Raw genomic sequence first — 18,034 nt, 5'->3', positions numbered from 1 at the left:
ACATACCTGCTGCCATGTGGCAATTGCTGACCTGCAGATAACTAGAGATAACTGCAGATAACTGGAATCCTGACTGTAGTTTTGTTGCAGTGTTACTGCTCGTGCCTTTGGAGAGCTCTCCAACTTTTGAGCAAGAGTTTCCCAAGACCTCACCTTGCCTGCCTGTGATATTCCAATTCCATCCATCCTGGAACAGAAGGATCACAGCACTGCCAAAGTCAAACACACCCTTTGCTGCTCTGCAAACAGAGAGGCTCTGAGACTTTCCTATGATCTTGCCATGGAAAATGAAGTGGCACTGGCACAGTTTGGTTTCCAACCAGAGACTTGTGCCCGTGGATGTAACACCTGGGTGCAAATCAGGATGCCTGAATTACACTTGTTTCCTGGAACACAGCACTATTTCCTAAATTCTCAAAATGAGATGTTTCAGTGTTCCTAAACTACTTTTGGTAAAAGCAGATTCTGTCAGAATTTCTCAAGGAATGAGAAGTCCATTTTTTGCAGCTGTTTCTTGGTACAAGCAATGATCAGAGCTTTGCCATCATTTCCTGAGCCCAAGTAGCAGGAGAGAGCCTGCTCCATCCAAAAATGCCTTTTTTGCTCGGGGTCCCTCGTTTACCGCTAAATTCTTCACTTCATTAGTGCTGCTAACTGGCCGCTCTGTTCTGCTGGCCCTCAGGTGAAAGTGGCTCTTTCAGCCCTCCAGGCTGCAGAGCCTCTTCCATTTACCTCTCAATGAGGTGTAGTTCCTGTTTTAAGTGGTACAAGTTGTTCCAGCCGAAGGGAGCAGCAGGAAGGGGAACTTTGGAGGATCCCAGAGGAGAGAGCGAGCTCAGTGCCCTGTAGGCACGCAGGGGCAGAGCTGCTCAGTGGCCAGATGTGCACAATGATGAGACAGTTTCTCCTGCACCCAGGGACACCCTCCTGGCACCTGGGCAGCCCCACGGGCTCCATCCTCCTCCTCCTCCCGGCCTTGGAGGGCAGCGAGTCCTTGCAAGCTGAGGAGCACAGCAAGGTAAGGGCGGAGGAATGGGAATGCAGCTCCTGCTCCTCCAGCACATCTGGAACAGGGCACCCTTTACGGAACAGGGCCTCTTGCTCTCTCCTGATTTTTGTTTTGTTGGGTTGTTTTGGTTTTTTTTTTTTTCTTTGAATGTCATAGTTTGTGTTGGGATTTGTTCTGCACGGTCCAGTACAGGTTCATAGAAATACCTGCGACTCGGAACAGCCGCTCAGGAGCGCCGGGAGCTCCCAGAGAGACCGGGAACGGCTCCGGGGGGTTCGGGCCAGGCACCGGGGCTGCAGCCGAGCCCCGGCTGCACTCCGTCGGGCCGGGCCGAGCCGAGCCGGGCCGAGCCGAGCCGAGCCGAGCCGAGCCGGGCCGAGCCGAGCCGGGCCGGGCCGAGCCGAACCGGGCTATGGGGCCGTCGGGGCCGCGCTGGGCGGGGCGGGGCGGGATTGGCTGCTGCGGTCGCTGATTGACAGCGGCAGGCCGGCGCGCGGCGGGCGGCGCGGCGCTGATTGGCTGCCGCGGGCTCACAAACCCGCGGCGCGGCCGGAGCGCGGCCAGAGCGGGGCCGGGGCGGCGGGAGGGCGGCGGGGGCTGTGAGGGGCTCGGCGTGGCTCGGCGAGCAGCGAGCTCGGGGCAGCGGAGGGGCCGCGAGGAGAGTCCCCGAGGGCCGCCGCCGGCAGCGGGGAGTCCCCGGTGCTGTCGGGGCCACCGTCGGCGGGTGGCGGCGATGGGCAGCTTGAGGGGGCCCGGTGGGGCCGCCGTGCGTGCGGTGCTGTCGGTGGCCGCCGGGCTGCTGGCGTGCGGCGTGGCCAGCGAGTACGACTATGTCAGCTACCAGTCAGACCTGGGCCCTTACCCTGGCGGGCGCTTCTACGCCAAACCCCACCAGTGCGTGGCCATCCCCCCCGACCTGCGGCTGTGCCACAGCGTGGGCTACGACAAGATGGTGCTGCCCAACCTGCTGGACCACGAGACCATGGCCGAGGTGAAGCACCAGGCGAGCAGCTGGGTGCCACTGCTCAACAAGAATTGCCATATGGGCACCCAGGTCTTCCTCTGCTCCCTGTTTGCCCCTGTCTGCCTGGACCGGCCGGTCTACCCGTGCCGCTGGCTCTGCGAGGCCGTGCGTGACTCCTGCGAGCCTGTCATGCAGTTCTTTGGCTTCTTCTGGCCAGAGATGCTCAAGTGTGACCAGTTTCCCCAGGATGACGTCTGCATTGCTATGACAGCTCCCAATGCCACCGAGGTCTCCAGGCCCAAAGGTAAGGCATGGCCGTGCTGCAGCCTTGCTCCTGGTGCTCCTCTCTGAGCTGGCAGGGCAGGAGGGGACCACGCGGGACTGAAGGGGTTCTTGTGGCAGGAGGAGGCTCACCTGAGCTCTTCTTCTTGGCAGCAGCCCTCCTCTAGCCTCTGGGCACTCTCCTGTCCCAAAGGAGGTGGGATGCCCTGCCAGCTCCTCATCCCTATCGCAGAGCCTTGGCTCTTTGGAACATGGTGGGGTTGTGCCTGTTCTGATCCCTGCATGGTCACTGGGGCTGGGCACCAGCCCTGATGGACCAAGGTGTGACCCTCCATCCTCAGATCCTGCACTGTCCTGGCTCTGCTCCCGAGCCAGGCTGCTCTGGGCAGCAGGAGGATGTGTGGTGTCCACAGCACAAAGTGTTGGCTGACTGGAGCCAACAGTGACACCAGTCCTGGCTGTCCCCACATCCAGTGCAGTCCTAGGGCATGCACTGGAGATCCAGCCCTGCCCTTGGGTGGGCTGTGAGCTGGAGAAGGAGAAAAGAACCTGCCCAAAAACAACTGGGGAAAGTGAACGTGGTTCGTGTTTGTTTCCATTGCGTGCAGCACGTTTCTGTGGTGCCGGACTGGCTTGTTCAAGTTTCAGTGAGCCTGATTTGTTGCTGGAAAGTTGAAAAGAAATAAATATCCTGGTGTCACTTGGGGGTTTGCTGTTGGAGCGCTGTGAAAGGCAGGCAGGAGGAATGTTTGTCGAGGGAGATGGCAGAGGGCTCTGAGAGAGTGCAGTGCTTAAGGGAATTGAAGGGAATTGTCACTCCTGATTCCCCAGGCATTCGGGAGGAGCTCAGCACAGGCAGGGAGGGGGCTGAGTGCTTTCCGTGCCTTCTGTGCTGTGTCAGACTCATCTGCCTTTGCAGTTACCTGTACAGACAAAAGCTGTGTGTGCTGCTCGACTGGGAGAGGTAACCCAGCTAAAGGGAACTGTGCAGTGTCATCCTGCCCATCTTGAAAGTACTTCAGAGGAGAGGATAGGAGTGCATCTTGCAGCAGAGGGGTCTCCAGGAGCTGTGGAGGGCAGTGCAGAGCAGTGACTGTGGCATGGCAGGCACAGGGGACACCCAGAGGAGCTGTGTCACATCTCAGTGACATCCAGAGGCAGGTGGAATGTGAAGTTTGTGCCAGTGCCAGGGGGAAAATGGGGGCCTGATCTCCTTGCCAGGGACCAGCCTCTCCCCACAGCCATACTGGCTTCCTTGTCATGGCTTGCCCTTCCTGCTGGAGAAACCTCCTTGTTTTCCAGGAATGCTCTAAATTAAATCTGTCTCATGTGAACCTGGACCCTTGGTCAAGACCACAGCCGTGTTCCGTGTTGCAGGTACAAAGGTTGCTTTTATTTCCCCAGGGACTTGCAGCCAAGCATGCTCCTGGGACAGCTGGGTGTGAGCTGCCCCTTCCTAGGTCTGAAACAGTCTGAGCTGTGTACAGGTCATTCATTTTACAGACATTAACGAGCCAGGACCTGGGAACAGCCTCCTAAAGGAGCAGCATCTGCCAGGTTTTCCTTTCCACTGAGTAGTTTAATGATTTCTCTTCACCTTTTGGACCTGGGGTGGGACGCTGCTGCTTTCTTGTGGTGCCTCAAACAGTTTGGAGTGGAAAAAATCAAACTCCAAGTGAATTGCAGCCACTGGTGTGATGTGAAGCAGCACTGCTGGATGTCCTGAATGCCACAGAAGCTCTCTTATAAGGCACCCACTGCTTCAGCTCTGGTACTGCCACCTCCTGCAGATGCCAAGTGACATCCTGGGTGACCTGCAGCTCAGTCCTTGTCCCTGTGCTGCTGGTTACTTGTCTGCCTGTGTTCTGTGTGCACCCTGTCTGTGTTTTCTGTCAGCACCAACTCCTTTGCTCTTGGGCACAGGAGTGTTTCCTGTTGATCCAAAGAGGGTCAGAACCAAGCAGTGTCCCCCCTTTTTCTCTTGGTACTAATAAGAACAAACCCTTTCAGTATTTTCCCCCGTTAACACCTTGAAATTGGAATTTGTTTCTGCCTCTCAAAGAGCTGACCTGCTGAATTCCTTTCTCCTTAAGCACAGGCAGTAAAGCCTGCAGGCCCACAGGATGCATCAGGGGAGTTGCAGATTAATACAGCATTACACATTCCTTCTCTTGCCCCTGGAGTAAGCTGGCTCTACAGCCAGGCTTTGCAAAAATGGTCAGCAGTGAGCTGCAGGCAGCTGAGATTGTGCTGGGAGTTTGCAGATGGGCCCCAGCCAAGCTGCAGTGGGGCCCGAGGGTGGGCTGGGGATGGCTGCTCCAGGGCCTCAGGAGGGATGGGAGGGCTTGCAGGTTTGGGGCAGCTCCAAAGAACAGCTTTCCTGGGGCACAGAGCTGGGCAGGAGCTGGCTGGGCCCCCAACATTAATGTTCCTGATGTAGTGGGATGTGGTGATCCAGAGCACAGGACAGTTTTTCTTCCCTTTGCCAGTAATGCTGTTGTGCTAGGCAGGACTGGAGGATGGGTTGATACAAATTGGATATAAGGAGGAAGTGTTTTGCAATGAGGGTTGTAAAATGCTGGCACAGATTATGTAGGAACAAGGTGGATGCCCCATGCTTGTAAATATTCCTGGTCAAGGACTCTGAGCAGCCTGATCAAGGTTGTTGATTAGGGCAGGGGGATTGTGCATAAGTGAAGCTGCTGCCTGTGGAAGGGGCTGTGCAGGGACTCCCAGCTCCAGCCTGCTGGCTCCTGGTGCAGCAAGGCTGGGGTCTCTGCCACCTTGGCTGTGTCACAGCCTGTTCAGGGGCTGCTGGAGCACAGCTAGAACAAAGCCTGTATTTGCACCATGGAACAATGACTCTTATTTTCCATTTTTGTTTGCTTTTTTTTTTCCCCTATTTTAATAGGTTGCCTGGAAAGCTCATCAAGTGGTGGCTTTCATGTTTGTCTGGCTGGTGTGGGCTTTGCCAGCCTCATGTGCACTTGGGCTGCTGAGACACTGAAGTGCTTGGCATGGCAGGAACCCCAGCTTTGTTCCCCAGCAGAATGATGTGTCACCTTCCTGTGAGCACCCTCTCTCCCTTGTCATAAGCACAGTAAATATTTCTTTTCACAGCTGGAAAGAAATATTCTGACTGCGGATATCATCCTATCTGCAAAGGCTGGCTCCTGCCTGTGTCACTCTGAGATGGTGACAGTGGAAATTGCGTGCTGGGTTCTGGAAGGAGAGGTTACCCAGGGATGGGCAGCTCTCGGAGGTACAGAGGGTGTGGATGTTGGTGCTGGGAAGGCTGGCTCGTGGCTTGCACAAGGCCAGTTGCTGTGCATGTGTGATTAATAAAATCATGGTGCACATCCCCAGGAATCAGCATTTGGCACAGAAGAGATTTGGGGGTGGTGACAGGGGAGGAACAAGCCACAGAAAACAAAAGTCTGGCCTGAATCCCTGTGGGGCATCTGAGGCTGAGGAGACACCACAGCATGGTCATGGCTGTGCCTCCCTGGCTCTGCACCCCTCTTTGAGACACCTCTCTGCTTTTTCACTCCAGCAATGCTGTGGCTTTGCTGGCCTGGCTGAGGGCTGGAAGGCCATGAGTGCTGTGTTTACTGGCAGATGTTTTGCTGCAGTGTTGTCCCTGAGAATAACTCCCTTGTGTGGGAAGAGCCCTCAGTCTTGCTGGACCAGGAACAAGCAGCATCTCCCAGCTCAATAAATTAATCTGCCAGTAGCTCAAATCTATGTCTGTGCTGCTGGGTGGTCTGCCCCAAGTGCAGATGGGGACTTGGAAACAGATTCTTATTCTCTGGGTGAAGTGAGATTTCCTCCCAGGACAGATCCCAGTGAAATCCCCTGGGCTGGCATCTCCCAAGAGGGAGATGTTGACCTCTGCCAGCAGCTGCCAAGCAGAGGTGGCTCTGCTCTGCTGGAGCCATGAGGGTGGAACAAAAGAGAGGGTGACTGCTCTTGGTGGTGGCTGGCCACTCCTGGCGGTGGCTGGCCGCTCCTGGCGGTGGCCGGCCGCTCCTGGCGGTGCGTGGCCACTCCTGGCGGTGAATGGCCACTCCTGGCGGTGAGTGGCCACTCCTGGCGGTGAATGGCCACTCCTGGCGGTGGCCGGCCACTCCTGGCGGTGGCCGGCCACTCCTGGCGGTGGCCGGCCACTCCTGGCGGTGCGTGGCCACTCCTGGCGGTGCGTGGCCACTCCTGGCGGTGCGTGGCCACTCTTGGCGGTGCGTGGCCACTCCTGGCGGTGCGTGGCCACTCCTGGCGGTGCGTGGCCACTCCTGGCGGTGAATGGCCACTCCTGGCGGTGAATGGCCACTCCTGGCGGTGGCTGGCCACTCCTGGTGGTGGCTGGCCACTCCTGGCAGTAGGTGGCCACTCTTGGTGTGGCAGCATCCACAAGAGCTGTGCTGGTCCATCCCCAGCCAGTGCTGCTCTGGCACAGGGCAGGAGGGAGGGTAGTGGGGTTTTCCTGGGCAGTCTGTGGTCCCCAGTAGCGAGGGGAGCACTGAACTGGGCTGTGCCAGTCCTGACCCTCTTGCCTGGCACCACCTTGGCACACTTGAGCCATCTCTGGGCAGCATCCTCCTGCTGTGCTGGGGCTGGGGCATCGTGTGCCTGCCTTGGCATGCAGTGGGCAGGGAATGTCAGCAGGCCATGGGCTGTGCCCCTTGGCAAGCTCTTCCCTCAGCTGAGAGCTCCTTTCTGTGCCAGTGCTGTCCTTTTAGCAGCTGCCTGTGCCTGCCCTTGGGGCCACTGGCAGCACTGTGTGGGGCTGGCAGCAGGCTGCCTGTGCCCAGGGCTGCCCTGGGAGCCAGTGGGTGGCTCTGGGTGTTTTCCCACACTTGTGGGAGCTGGGAGCCCATGGCAGGATCCATGGTCATGGATCCCCTTCAGGGGTGAGTCTGACAGCGTGGCCAGCCTGGCTCTGTGGTGCTGCTTCCTCTGGCTGCCTGCCACCTCTCAATTGTCTTCATTTCTTTTTCTCTTGCCAGGAACCACCGTGTGTCCCCCTTGTGACAATGAGATGAAGTCAGAGGCCATCGTGGAGCACCTGTGTGCCAGCGAGTTTGGTAAGGAGGAGCACTCCAGGCACGGGGAGAGTTCCCAGCTGGTCATGGACACCATGACTCCTGTGTGGCTGCACTGGAGCTGCCACCTTGCCCTGCCTTGCCCTGCCCACCGCGGTGCTGTGTGTCCTGCAGTCTGTCCCAAAGCCAGCCACGTGTGCCTCTAGATGTCACTGTGGGCATGCAGAGGTGGACGTTGTTAGAAAACACAAAGCTGCTCGAAGGCTTTGTCCTAAATGAGTGAGTGAGACAATCAGTGGTAAACTGAACTTCATTTAGAAAAAAAGATTATCACGAGGAAATATATTGGCTTTCTCAGATCAAACCCAGAATTAACTGCTTTTGACATCCTTGCTGGTGTATGTAACCTTCCAGGAAGATTATTAAAGGCATATTGAACAAGGTGTGCATTCCTGGGGGATTAGCACTTGAATGTGCCCTGTACCAGAGCGTGCTTATGCAAACCCAAACCTGCTCTGCATGCTGGTGTGCTCCCCTTTCTGCTGGAAATGAATTCTCAACTGTCCTGCAGATTTGCTATGCCAGAAGTCTTAAGTCCAGCAGGGAAAAGCACCAACAGGAACACCCATGTAATGGTTTCCCAGGAATGTGCATACTTCTGGCTTGGCTGGGGAATGGAGGCAGACGCTCAGTGCTTGGCCTGCCTGGGGAGTGGGAGGTGCTGAGTGCTCTGAGCTCTGCTCTGGGCAGGCCATGGGAGCTGGAGCAGAGCTGCCCCTGCCTCAGAGCACACACAGGGAGGGAGGAGCAGCCTCTGGGATCAGGAGCTCCCTGCCTCCTTGCAGGGCTACAGAGGCATTGCCCCACTCCAGAGCTGGGGAATCTTTGTGCCAGAGGAGGAGAGAGGGTCACTGCAGTACCTGTCCCCTTGCAGAGGTGTGCAAGGAGTGAGCCAAAGGGGTGTCCTTCCTGCTGGGAAGGGAAATACAAACTTAACTTTATGCTTGACATCAGTTTCTGCTGCGCTGGGACAGTTCCAGCAGGGAGCAGAGGCCAAAGCAGAGGAATTCCCTGCCTCAGCAGAGCTTGGGTCAGTGACTTGCCCACAGTGTTACTGGGAAAGGCACTGGGGACAGTGTCCTCCAAAGGATGGATTATTTCCTGGCAGATGTGGCGCCAGCTGGGGAGCAGGAACAGGGATGGGATGGTCCTACCTGTGCCCTGTGAGGGAAGGGAAGGCAATGCAGGGGTGAGAGGGATGTCTCAGAGGAGGGAGTGGCTGGTGGAGGAAGCATCAGCTTCAGGAAGTTTTCCCAAAGCACAGTGTATGGCCCTTGGATCTTTGTTTAGTCTTGGGGGTTACTGTCCTGGGGTGATTTCTCAAGGAGAGCTGTTTATCTGGCACTGTTCTAAACTCCCAAACCTTCAGGCTGAGCTTTCTCATGCACGTCCCCCAAGGTAAACACTGGCAGCTGACAGGTTACAGATCCTCATCAGAGCCAGACATGTACAATAAATGTTTAAACTAACATGTGCTGCATGGGGCAGCTGTTGGTAGGGCTTGCACTGATTCCTGCTGTTCCTGCAGATTTTCTCTTACATCCCAGCAGCTTGGGACAGAAAAGAGGTGAGGACCACTTTGCCCAGCACAGATGTGTGGCTGTGGCTGTGTAGCTTAGAGTACAGAGCCAAGCTGGGATAACACCAAGGAGGAGGCTGACCAGGGGTGAAAATAGTTTGTGGCAGGCTCTGTTCTTTCCATCAGTGCAGGCAGTGAACACAAACTGCAAAGACAAGGCAGGAGAGGATCTTGGACAAGATGCTGGGGGCACAGGGGTGCCAGGAGACTGCCAGCCTTGTGGTGCAGCTGAACTCTGGGTTCTGCTGCAGATGTGTGGCTGTGCCAGTTGGAAGTGGCTGTGTAGCTTAGAGTGCAGAGCCAAGACGGGATAACACCAAGGGGGATGAAGGAGGAGGCTGACCAGGGGTGCAGAGAGTTTGTTTTAGGCTCTGTTCTTTCCAGCAGTGCAGGAAGTGAACCCAAACTGCAAAGACAAGGCAGGAGAGGATTTTGGACAAGATGCTGGGGGCACAGGGGTGCCAGGAGACTGCCCCAGCCTCGTGGTGCAGCAGAACTCGGGGTTCACCTTTGAGCAAGGATGAGTGAGGACTCTGGGATGCTGCTCTAGGCAGCTGGGCTGTTCTCTGAGAATAAAGCAGCTTTGGGGTGGTGTCAGTGAGGGGTGCCAGGGCTCAGAGCAGCACAGGGGGCTGATCAGGTACATGGGGGTGACTGCAGGGTGGATTTCAGTGTGAGGCAGCACTGGAAGCAAGAGGAAGCATGGATGGGGCTCCAGAGCCCCCACAGCCACCTCCCCCAGCTGCCCTGGGCTGCAGCCAGCGCTTGTTTCTTACTCCAGGAGTTCATTCCACGCTCTGTTTCTCTTAGTGATTTTATTTATTGTTTCTGCCCTTTCTCTGGGGTCTGGGGGGATCCTGCTGAACGGGCTCTGTGGCACTGGGGACTGCAGAACAATCAATACATGCTGTTTATTTTTCCTCTGTGACTGACAGGCCCTTGCCTGCAGCCTTCTCCTGTTACAGCCCTAATGTGTCTTCTGGCAGGTTTCTTCCTTCTCAGTGATTTCTAAAGGAAGGAAAAACGAGGCTGAAGGAACAGTGGAGCTTTCCCTTCTCTCACATGAGGTGCTGGAGTGGGGCCCCAGCAGAGACAGCATCCTAGTTCTGTGCTGAAAAAGAGGGGTGAGGAGCAGGAATGGTGTGTGGTGGTTTGTGAGCAGGGCACAGGGGTTCTGCTCTCAGCTGGTGACTGCCCTGGTGCAGTGCTGTCCTTGGAGAAGGCTGTGCTGGAACTGTTTGTCCCATGAAAATAAATGTGGGTGAAATGTTGATCCTGCAGCCCTCTTGGTGCTGCCACCAGTGCCACAGGTGATGGACTGGAAAGGTGGCACATGTTCCTGCTGTGGATAACTCTCCTGGGGTCAGCTCCTGCCTGGCAGCCACAGCTGAAGGTGAAATCTATGTGAGCAAGCCTTTCCTGGGATCCCAGAGTGATCCTGGCCCTTCTCCCACTCGCTGCTGAGACAGATTTGGTGTGGCATGGGGGGGATGGAAAGGCCAAGGCTCCCAGTGAGGAGGAAGCTGTTTGCTTTGGCAGCTCTGCTGGGTGCTGGAGCCAAGACTCAAAGCATCCTGCCTGGCAAAAAGGGCTGGGAGGATGCCAGGAGAGCTGCTGCAGCACCAGGGTCCCCCAACAAATATTCTAGGAAAGCCAGAACTTGGAGGCTGCTCCTTCTAGAAGTTGGTGATGAGCTCTTGGAGTGGGATGAGCCCTGGAATAAGTGGGATAAGCCCTGAAGAAGCTGGTGTTGTTCCTAAAAACCCTCAGGCACCCCTTCTCTGGTGTTGGCCAAAGCTGTGTGTCTGTCCTGCCACTGTGGAACCCAGCTCACACACCTGGGAGTCTCACCTGGAATGGGGTTGGAATTTAGGGAATGTGGCTCAATTAAGTGGACAAGGGGAATTTGGGGAGCCAGAGGAGTGAGGGCTGAGCAGAGATCATCCTCAGCCTGCAGCACCAAAGGCAGGTGCTCCATGAGCTGTGCTTACCTGGGCAGCACTGCGGGTAAACACTGCTGACATTGCTGCTGGAAAAACAGAGCCTGCCACAAACTGTTTGCACCCCTGGTCAGCCTCCTCCTTCATCCCCATCTTGGCTCTGTGTGCTGCTCTGCACGAGCAGCCTTTGGATGAGGTTTTGGTTTCCATCTGGATTTATGGTTCCCCTGGGCAGCTCCCATGAACCTGCACTGCTCACAAAGTGCTGTGTGCAGGGGAGGGAGCAGCTGTGAGCTCCCACAGCTCAGGATTACCAGCCCTTCTTTGTCTTCCATGCTGTGTGATGCTTGCACTAGATCAACACCTCCACTACCTGGCAGATCCTGTTCTTCCTCTAGCAAAAAAGATCAAATTTTCAGTGATTTCAGCAGAGCAAAAAAGCCATTTTGCAGAAATCTCTTATTGTGCTGTTGTAGTGGTGTTTTACACCCCTCCCTGTTTTATCCTTCCTGCCCTGGCCACCTCTCTTTTTACTGCAAGGGCTCCAGTCAGCATGAATAAAGGAATTGAGGCTGACATTGAGGGGTTGCTGCTGCTGCTGCCCCGTTGGTGCCATGGAGCTTGGAGCTGCTTGAAAACTCCTTCCTTCATTTTCCAGATCTGCTGCAAACTGATCTGGTTCAGCATCTTTAGCTCCTTAAATTCAGCAGTTTCTTTAGGTCCTGAATTTGGAAAACAGATGGAATGAAAATCTCACTTATGTTTCCATTCCTAGATTACTTTCTGATACAATAGCAGTGAACATGACAAGGATCTTGGCAAACCTAAGGGATGTTTTTGGCACAGGGGCAGGCAAACACCAGTGCTGCTGTTGTCAGGGTGGTGACACTGAGTCCCTGCTGCCTGCTCAGGGTTGTCACTGTGCTGTCCTGCTGCCGTGTGTGTCTGGAGCAGTGTGAGCAGTGCTCCTGCCCAGGAAGCAGCACGTGTTCACTGCTGTGTGTTCCAGCAGAGCAGGACTTCAAGGAGTGATGCTGTGAGGATCCATCTCCCTGCCAGAGCCAGAGGTTCTTGGGGACTGCCTGCAACTGCCCTGAGACTCCCATGGGAAGGGACAGCAGCCAAGCAGTCACCTCTCTGAGCACTGGTTATCTGCAGCTCTGGAGTAAACTCCCAAATGATGAAAATATGTTAGCAATTTTGCTCCATATGTGCTTTTCCCCAAAAACGAGGCAGAGCCAAATGGCACTGAAATGATGTTTTAATGTACAACACATTTTCGTCATTTTTTCCCATGTAGGCAAAATTCCTCTTCATGGTCATGGCAAAAAAACCTTTTTTTTTTTCTTTTTTTGGGGTGGGGGGTGTTGTGATTAACTCAGGAAAATGCTGAACCCAAAGAGGGGAGAATATTTTCCATGGAAGTTGAATTAGACCAACTTTCCTTTTCCCAGGCACATGCTGGGACCTCCACAGCTCTGATGCTGTGACATCCAGTGCTTGCAAACTTGTTTCACAGGCACCTGAGGGCCGGTGTGACTGCAAACAAATGCTTGAGAAGCCAAATTGACCTTTTAAATGATCCTTTCAAGAGTCTGTCCATGCCTCTAGAGCAGGGAAGTCAGCTCATTTACTCAGTTAACATTTGTGCTTGGCAGCTGAACAAGTTCCACTCTCAAATGGGAAGTGCTGGGTGCTGTGTGCAGGAAGGGGAACAAAGATTTCAGTGTTTTACCTGGGTGCTCTCCTGGGCATGGGGCAGCTGCTCTGTGGAATTTTCAGGCAATCCTGACATGGGAAGAGATGAGAATCTTGATTCTATGTTTCAGACGGCTGAATTATTATTTTATGATATATATTAAAAGAAAATGATATATTAAAACTATACTAAAGAGCAGAAGAAAGGATTTCATCAGTAGGTTAGGAAAGGAATGGAATGATAATGAAATCTTGTGTTTGCTCACAGCTTGACACAGGTGGCTGTCATTGCACATTAAGTAAAAACAATTCACATGCTGGGTAAACATAAATCACACCCCAAAGCAGCAAAACATGGAGAAGCTGAAGCTTCTCAGCTGAAAAGATCTAAGGAAAGGATTTTTCATAAAAATATGTCTGTGACATTTCCCCATCAGGTGCAAGGGTATGGGTGTCATGCCCAAGTCATGGCCAGGGTGATGCCATGGAGGAGCAGGAGGATTCAGGAGCAGAGCAGGGAGAAGGGGATGCAGGAGGGGAGCAGGGAAGGGACAGGGAGAGGGGATGCAGGAGGAGAGCAGGGTGTGTGCAGAGGGACAAGAAGAAGGGGAATGCAGGAGGGGAGAAGGGAACTGTGTGTGTGCAGAGGGACAGGGAGAGGGGATGCAGGAGGGGAGCAGGGAAGGGACAGGGAGAAGGGGATGCAGGAGGGGAGCAGGGCACTGTGTGTGTGCAGAGGAACAGGGAGAGGGGATGCAGGAGGGGAGAAGGGAACTATGTGTGTGCAGAGGGACAGGGAGAGGGGATGCAGGAGGGGAGCAGAGCACTGGGTGTGTGCAGAGGGACAGGGACATTGCTGCTGTCACTGCTGCCCCCTCAGCCTCACACAGCAGAGGCTTTGTGCCAGTGAAAGCTGCTTAGGAGTTTTGTTTTCCCCTCTCCCATCTTGTTTTGCAGCTCTGAAGATGACCATAAAGGAAGTGAAGAAGGAGAATGGGGACAAGATGATCATTCCACGGAAGAGGAAGGCGCTGAAGCTGGGGCCCATCCGCAAGAAGAACCTGAAGAAGCTGGTGCTGTTCCTAAAGAATGGGGCAGACTGTCCCTGCCACCAGCTGGACAACCTCAGCCACTACTTCCTCATCATGGGCCGCCAGGTGAAGACCCAGTACCTGCTGACAGCCATCTACAAGTGGGACAAGAAGAACAAAGAGTTCAAGAAGTTCATGAAGAAGATGAAATCGCCCGACTGCCCCACGTTCCCGTCCGTGTTCAAGTGATGCCCTGGCTGCAGGAGGGAGGGAGAGCCCCTCCCTGGACCTGCCCAGGTGGGCACAGCGGCTCCATCTCGCTGCTCTGCTGCAGGGATGCTGGAGCCCAGCCCTCCTGCTCCTCCATCCTGCTCCTCACAGCTCCCTCAGCCCTTCCAAAGCTTGGCCTGATGGCCTGGGCACGTGCTGCAAGCAGTGGCTGAGCTCACACACCATTTCTGACTGCATTGGTAAAGACCTGTTATTGTACAGATATTGCAATAGCAGCTGTCAGGTGAAGAGGGCGAGCAGAGGGCTGGGAGGTGATGTTAAGAGCTTGCATGCTTGCAGAAAGGACCCTCATGGACCACATCACTCCCATCTTCATGGCTGCAGGATTGCCCTGAATTCCTGTAGGAACCAGAGCTGGCTGATTAGACAGAGATCCTATCTTCATGATCAAAGTTAATAAATGAGTAGTGGAGAACCCATTACAACCTCTGATAAGAATTCCTAATAGCTAATTGCCCTCACTGTAAAAACATCCCCATTATAGTCTTAACCTGTTTAGTTTAAGCCTTACCCCTGGTTCCTTGTGGTGCCTTGTTGGGCTGGAGCCCTCCCTCACCAGCATCTCTTGTGATGTTCCCCTGGGTGCCTGCCTTGGCATCTGCTGTGCCAGCTGAGCCCCTGGCAGCCTTTGAGCCTCCTCACTGTGCAGTGTGTTGGTGCACTGGCATGGGGAACAGGGGGCAGAGGGGGCTCTGTGCCTCCACCTGTGCCTTTGGCCTTGAGCAGGCCCCATCTCAGCAGTGACCAGCTGAGATCCCCCTTCCTGGGCTGAGAGAGATCTTCCTGGGCTGAGATCCCTTCCTGGGCTGATTCCCCACCTGGCCTGAGAGAAATCCCCATCCTGGGCTGAGAGAGTTCCCCTATGTGGGCTGAGATCCCTTTCCTGGGCTGAGATCTCTTCCTGGGCTGAGATCCCCTAGCTGGGCTGAGAGAAATCCCCTTCCTGGGCTGGGATCCCCTGCCTTGGCTGAGATCCCCCCATCATGGACTGAGCTCCCCTTCTTGGGCTGAGATTCCCCTTCCTTGGCTGAGAGAGATCCCCATCCTGGGCTGATTCCCCACCTGGGCTGAGATCCCCATCCTGGGCTCAGATCTCCTTGCTGGGCTGAGATCCCCATCCTGGGCTGAGAGAGATTCCCCTCCTGGACTGAGATCTCCTGGGCTGAGCTCTCCTTCCTGGGCTGGGATCCCCTCCTGGCTGTGGCATTTCCCCTGCACAGCTGAGTTCCCCTGAGCTGCTGCTGCCCAGACCTGTCACTCCATTTCAAGCCCAAGCAAAGGTTCAGTTTCTGCCCTGCCTGAGGCTTTGGCTGGGGGGAGCTCATGGCCAGCTCCTCCAGCTTGTGACACTCCTCACTTTATACCAGTGATGTTTTTATAGCTCCTTTAGGCTGCTGGCAAAGTACCAGAGAGCACAAGGCCAAGGACTTTTCCCTATGGAGCCCCACAGGGAATGTATCATCCCCATCTCCCCCCTTTGCTGTGGGACCCCAGTCTGGGGTTTTGTCTGTTTGATCTGTGACAACTTGGCTCTCTGTCATTATGTCTTTTGTGCCCTAATTGAAATGTCATGTTTGTATGATTTCAAATAGTTTATGAAAGACAAAGAATATCTTACCCAAATGATTACATTTATCGACCAAGCTGAAATTCATTATTCTGTTAATTGGACTGGTTCTCTTTTTCATAGACCCATACCACTCTGTATTCATTATCCTTCCTCCTTCCATTTAGTATTCTCATCCATCACCAATACTCTGGGAGAATGAATATCTGATGTCTGAGATAATCCTGTTGTATCACAGTTAAGTGAAATAACAAATCCTCATTTTTGAGGTTTGAACCAAACCCCCTCAAAACTGGTAAATTAATTATTCCTTAGCCTGGGATTGGTGCTTATTTCCCACATGGGGACAGAGCCATGGACTTGGTTGTAGAAGAATTCCATTAACAAGCCAAGTACTCTGAGGAATGATGTTTCACAGCTAACAGAGAGATGGATTTAGGATGTGAACTTTGTAGAGTCCCCTTAGGTTGTCTTAGACCACCATTTGTAGTAGTGTTGTTTCTTTATTGCAAAATTAATCATTGTAGATAATGTGCTTTATTAGTGAAGTAAAGAAATAAATAAACCATGGCCTTTAACATCACAGATTGATGAGGTGGAATGATGGAGAGGAGGGAATGGAGGCAGGACATGGTGAGCTGAAGGTGTGGTTCTGAGTGCCCCGAAAAGCAGTGGCACCACCAAGGAGAAAGAGCTCCCAGACCTAAGGAAAAGAATCTTCAGGGTGTTCACAGGGGTCTGAGGATGAGGGAGGAGACGAGGATCTGACTCCATGTTCCAGAAGGCTTGATTTATTGTTTTATGATATATTAAATCTATACTAAAAGAATAGAAGAAAGGATTTCATCAGAAGGCTGGCTAAGAATAGAATAGAATAGAATAGAATAGAATAGAATAGAATAGAATAGAATAGAATAGAATAGAATAGAATAGGAATGATAACAAAGGTTTGTGGCTCGGACTCTCTGTCTGAGCCAGCTGACTGTGATTGGCCATTAATTACAAACAACCACATGGGCCAATCACAGATGCACCTGTTGCATTCCACAGCAGCAGATAACCATTGTTTACATTTTGTTCCTGAGGCCTCCCAGCTTCTCAGGAGGAAAAATCCTAAGGAAAGGATTTTTCAGAAAATATCATGGCTACAAGCAAGAGCTTTTAAAATCCCTGTTTTCCAAAGGAACAGACATTTTTTAATTGCTGTTTCTTCCCCAGTGATCCCATCTGAGCCTGTTGGAAAAGCTTCTTTGGGCAGTCTGTAGTTGTCCAAGTCATTTTGAATATATTCCTTGCAAGGGGAATGGGGCAAGCTGGGGGCTCCTCTGTTTTTGGGAGCTTCTCAGTGCAGCCAGACCCACGTGCAGGGTCGAGCTCTGCAGCACAAATTCCCAAAGCAAAACCCATCCTGGAGAGCCTTGAGAGAGGGAGGGAGTGCGGGTCAACCTGCCAGGGTGGCCTCACAGCCTTGAATAAATGAGGGCTTTGTTTCCAGGGCTTCCCATCCGAGGCTGGGATCCCCTGTGGGGCAGCAGGACCTTCCCTTCCCTTCCCTTCCCTTCCCTTCCCTTCCCTTCCCTTCCCTTCCCTTCCCTTCCCTTCCCTTCCCTTCCCTTCCCTTCCCTTCCCTTCCCTTCCCTTCCCTTCCCTTCCCTTCCCTTCCCTTCCCTTCCCTTCCCTTCCCTTCCCTTCCCTTCCCTTCCCTTCCCTTCCCTTCCCTTCCCTTCCCTTCCCTTCCCTTCCCTTCCCTTCCCTTCCCTTCCCTTCCCTTCCCTTCCCTTCCCTTTTTCCTTTCCTTCCCCCTTTCCTTTCCTCATTCTGATGAAATCCTTTCTATTATTCTTTCTGCACGGCTGGGGCAGGGTTTGTGTGCCCAGGCATTGATTGGCACAGAGGCTGCAGCACCAGGGGAGCCCTGGCTGTGTCCCCTCCTGCCCCAGCAGAGCCATGGATCTGTGTGCATGCCAGTGTGAGGGCACGGGCACGCTGCAGCACAGCAGGCTCCTCTTCAGCCTGCCAGCATCCCAGGGGCAGCCAGCAAACAGCCCCTCTTCTCTGGAGAAGTGTGCTGGGCTGGGAATTCACTGCTCTCTGGAGCGTTTTTCCTTTGGAGATGTTTGCCAGGCTGTTCCATGGAGAGGAGGATGCTGGAGGGATCCACACCTGATGCAGTCAGCACAGAATCCTTTGGGATCCAGCTCTGCTCCCATTCTGGAGTGCAGGAGCAGCTCCAAAACTTTTCCTTTAGCTCAGGCTGGGGCTCACTGTGCTGTTGGCACTGCACTGCCTCAATGTGACTTTCTCCAAACTCCTGAGTCACCGATGTGGCACACAGGCTAATTTACAGGGAGGTGTGATATTGTACACAAATAAATTGTGGCCCCAGGAGGATGGTGGAGTGTCAGTATCTCTGTTGGAAGTGTGAGTATCTTCTTTCTTGGAAAGAAATTAGGAGATTAGGGCATTTACCATGAGCATGTGTGGTGCACATGAAACCCTGAAAATAAACTGCAGCCCCTTGAGGCAGATGTGACATCTTTAGATCCTCAAGTGGGGGTGAGCACACCCAGCCCA

At 53.9% G+C, this 18,034-nt stretch overlaps 1 protein-coding gene across 1 annotated transcript; it reads left to right on the top strand.

Annotated features, from left to right (window-relative positions):
- The first annotated feature begins 1,570 nt into the window (after positions 1 to 1,570).
- Positions 1,571 to 16,038, top strand: SFRP1 (secreted frizzled related protein 1). The gene is made up of 3 exons (XM_005495941.4): positions 1,571 to 2,277; positions 7,259 to 7,336; positions 13,529 to 16,038. Exons 1-3 carry the CDS (start codon positions 1,743 to 1,745, stop codon positions 13,849 to 13,851), a joined length of 936 nt encoding a protein of 311 aa, XP_005495998.2. The 5' UTR covers positions 1,571 to 1,742; the 3' UTR covers positions 13,852 to 16,038.
- The last annotated feature ends 1,996 nt before the right edge of the window (positions 16,039 to 18,034 follow it).

This window comes from Zonotrichia albicollis, chromosome 26, assembly GCF_047830755.1.
Source record: "Zonotrichia albicollis isolate bZonAlb1 chromosome 26, bZonAlb1.hap1, whole genome shotgun sequence".
Taxonomy (NCBI): Eukaryota; Metazoa; Chordata; class Aves; order Passeriformes; family Passerellidae; genus Zonotrichia; species Zonotrichia albicollis.
Note: the sequence above shows the minus strand (reverse complement) of the source record. Positions and strands in the feature narration are given on the sequence as shown.

Excerpts from the sequence above, each read along its gene's own strand:
- SFRP1 (XM_005495941.4), top strand. The coding sequence starts at position 1,743 with ATGGGCAGCTTGAGGGGGCCCGGTGGGGCCGCCGTGCGTGCGGTGCTG. Across the intron at positions 2,278-7,258 it reads CGAGGTCTCCAGGCCCAAAG|GAACCACCGTGTGTCCCCCT; the intron begins GTAAGGCATGGC and ends TTCTCTTGCCAG. Across the intron at positions 7,337-13,528 it reads CCTGTGTGCCAGCGAGTTTG|CTCTGAAGATGACCATAAAG; the intron begins GTAAGGAGGAGC and ends CTTGTTTTGCAG.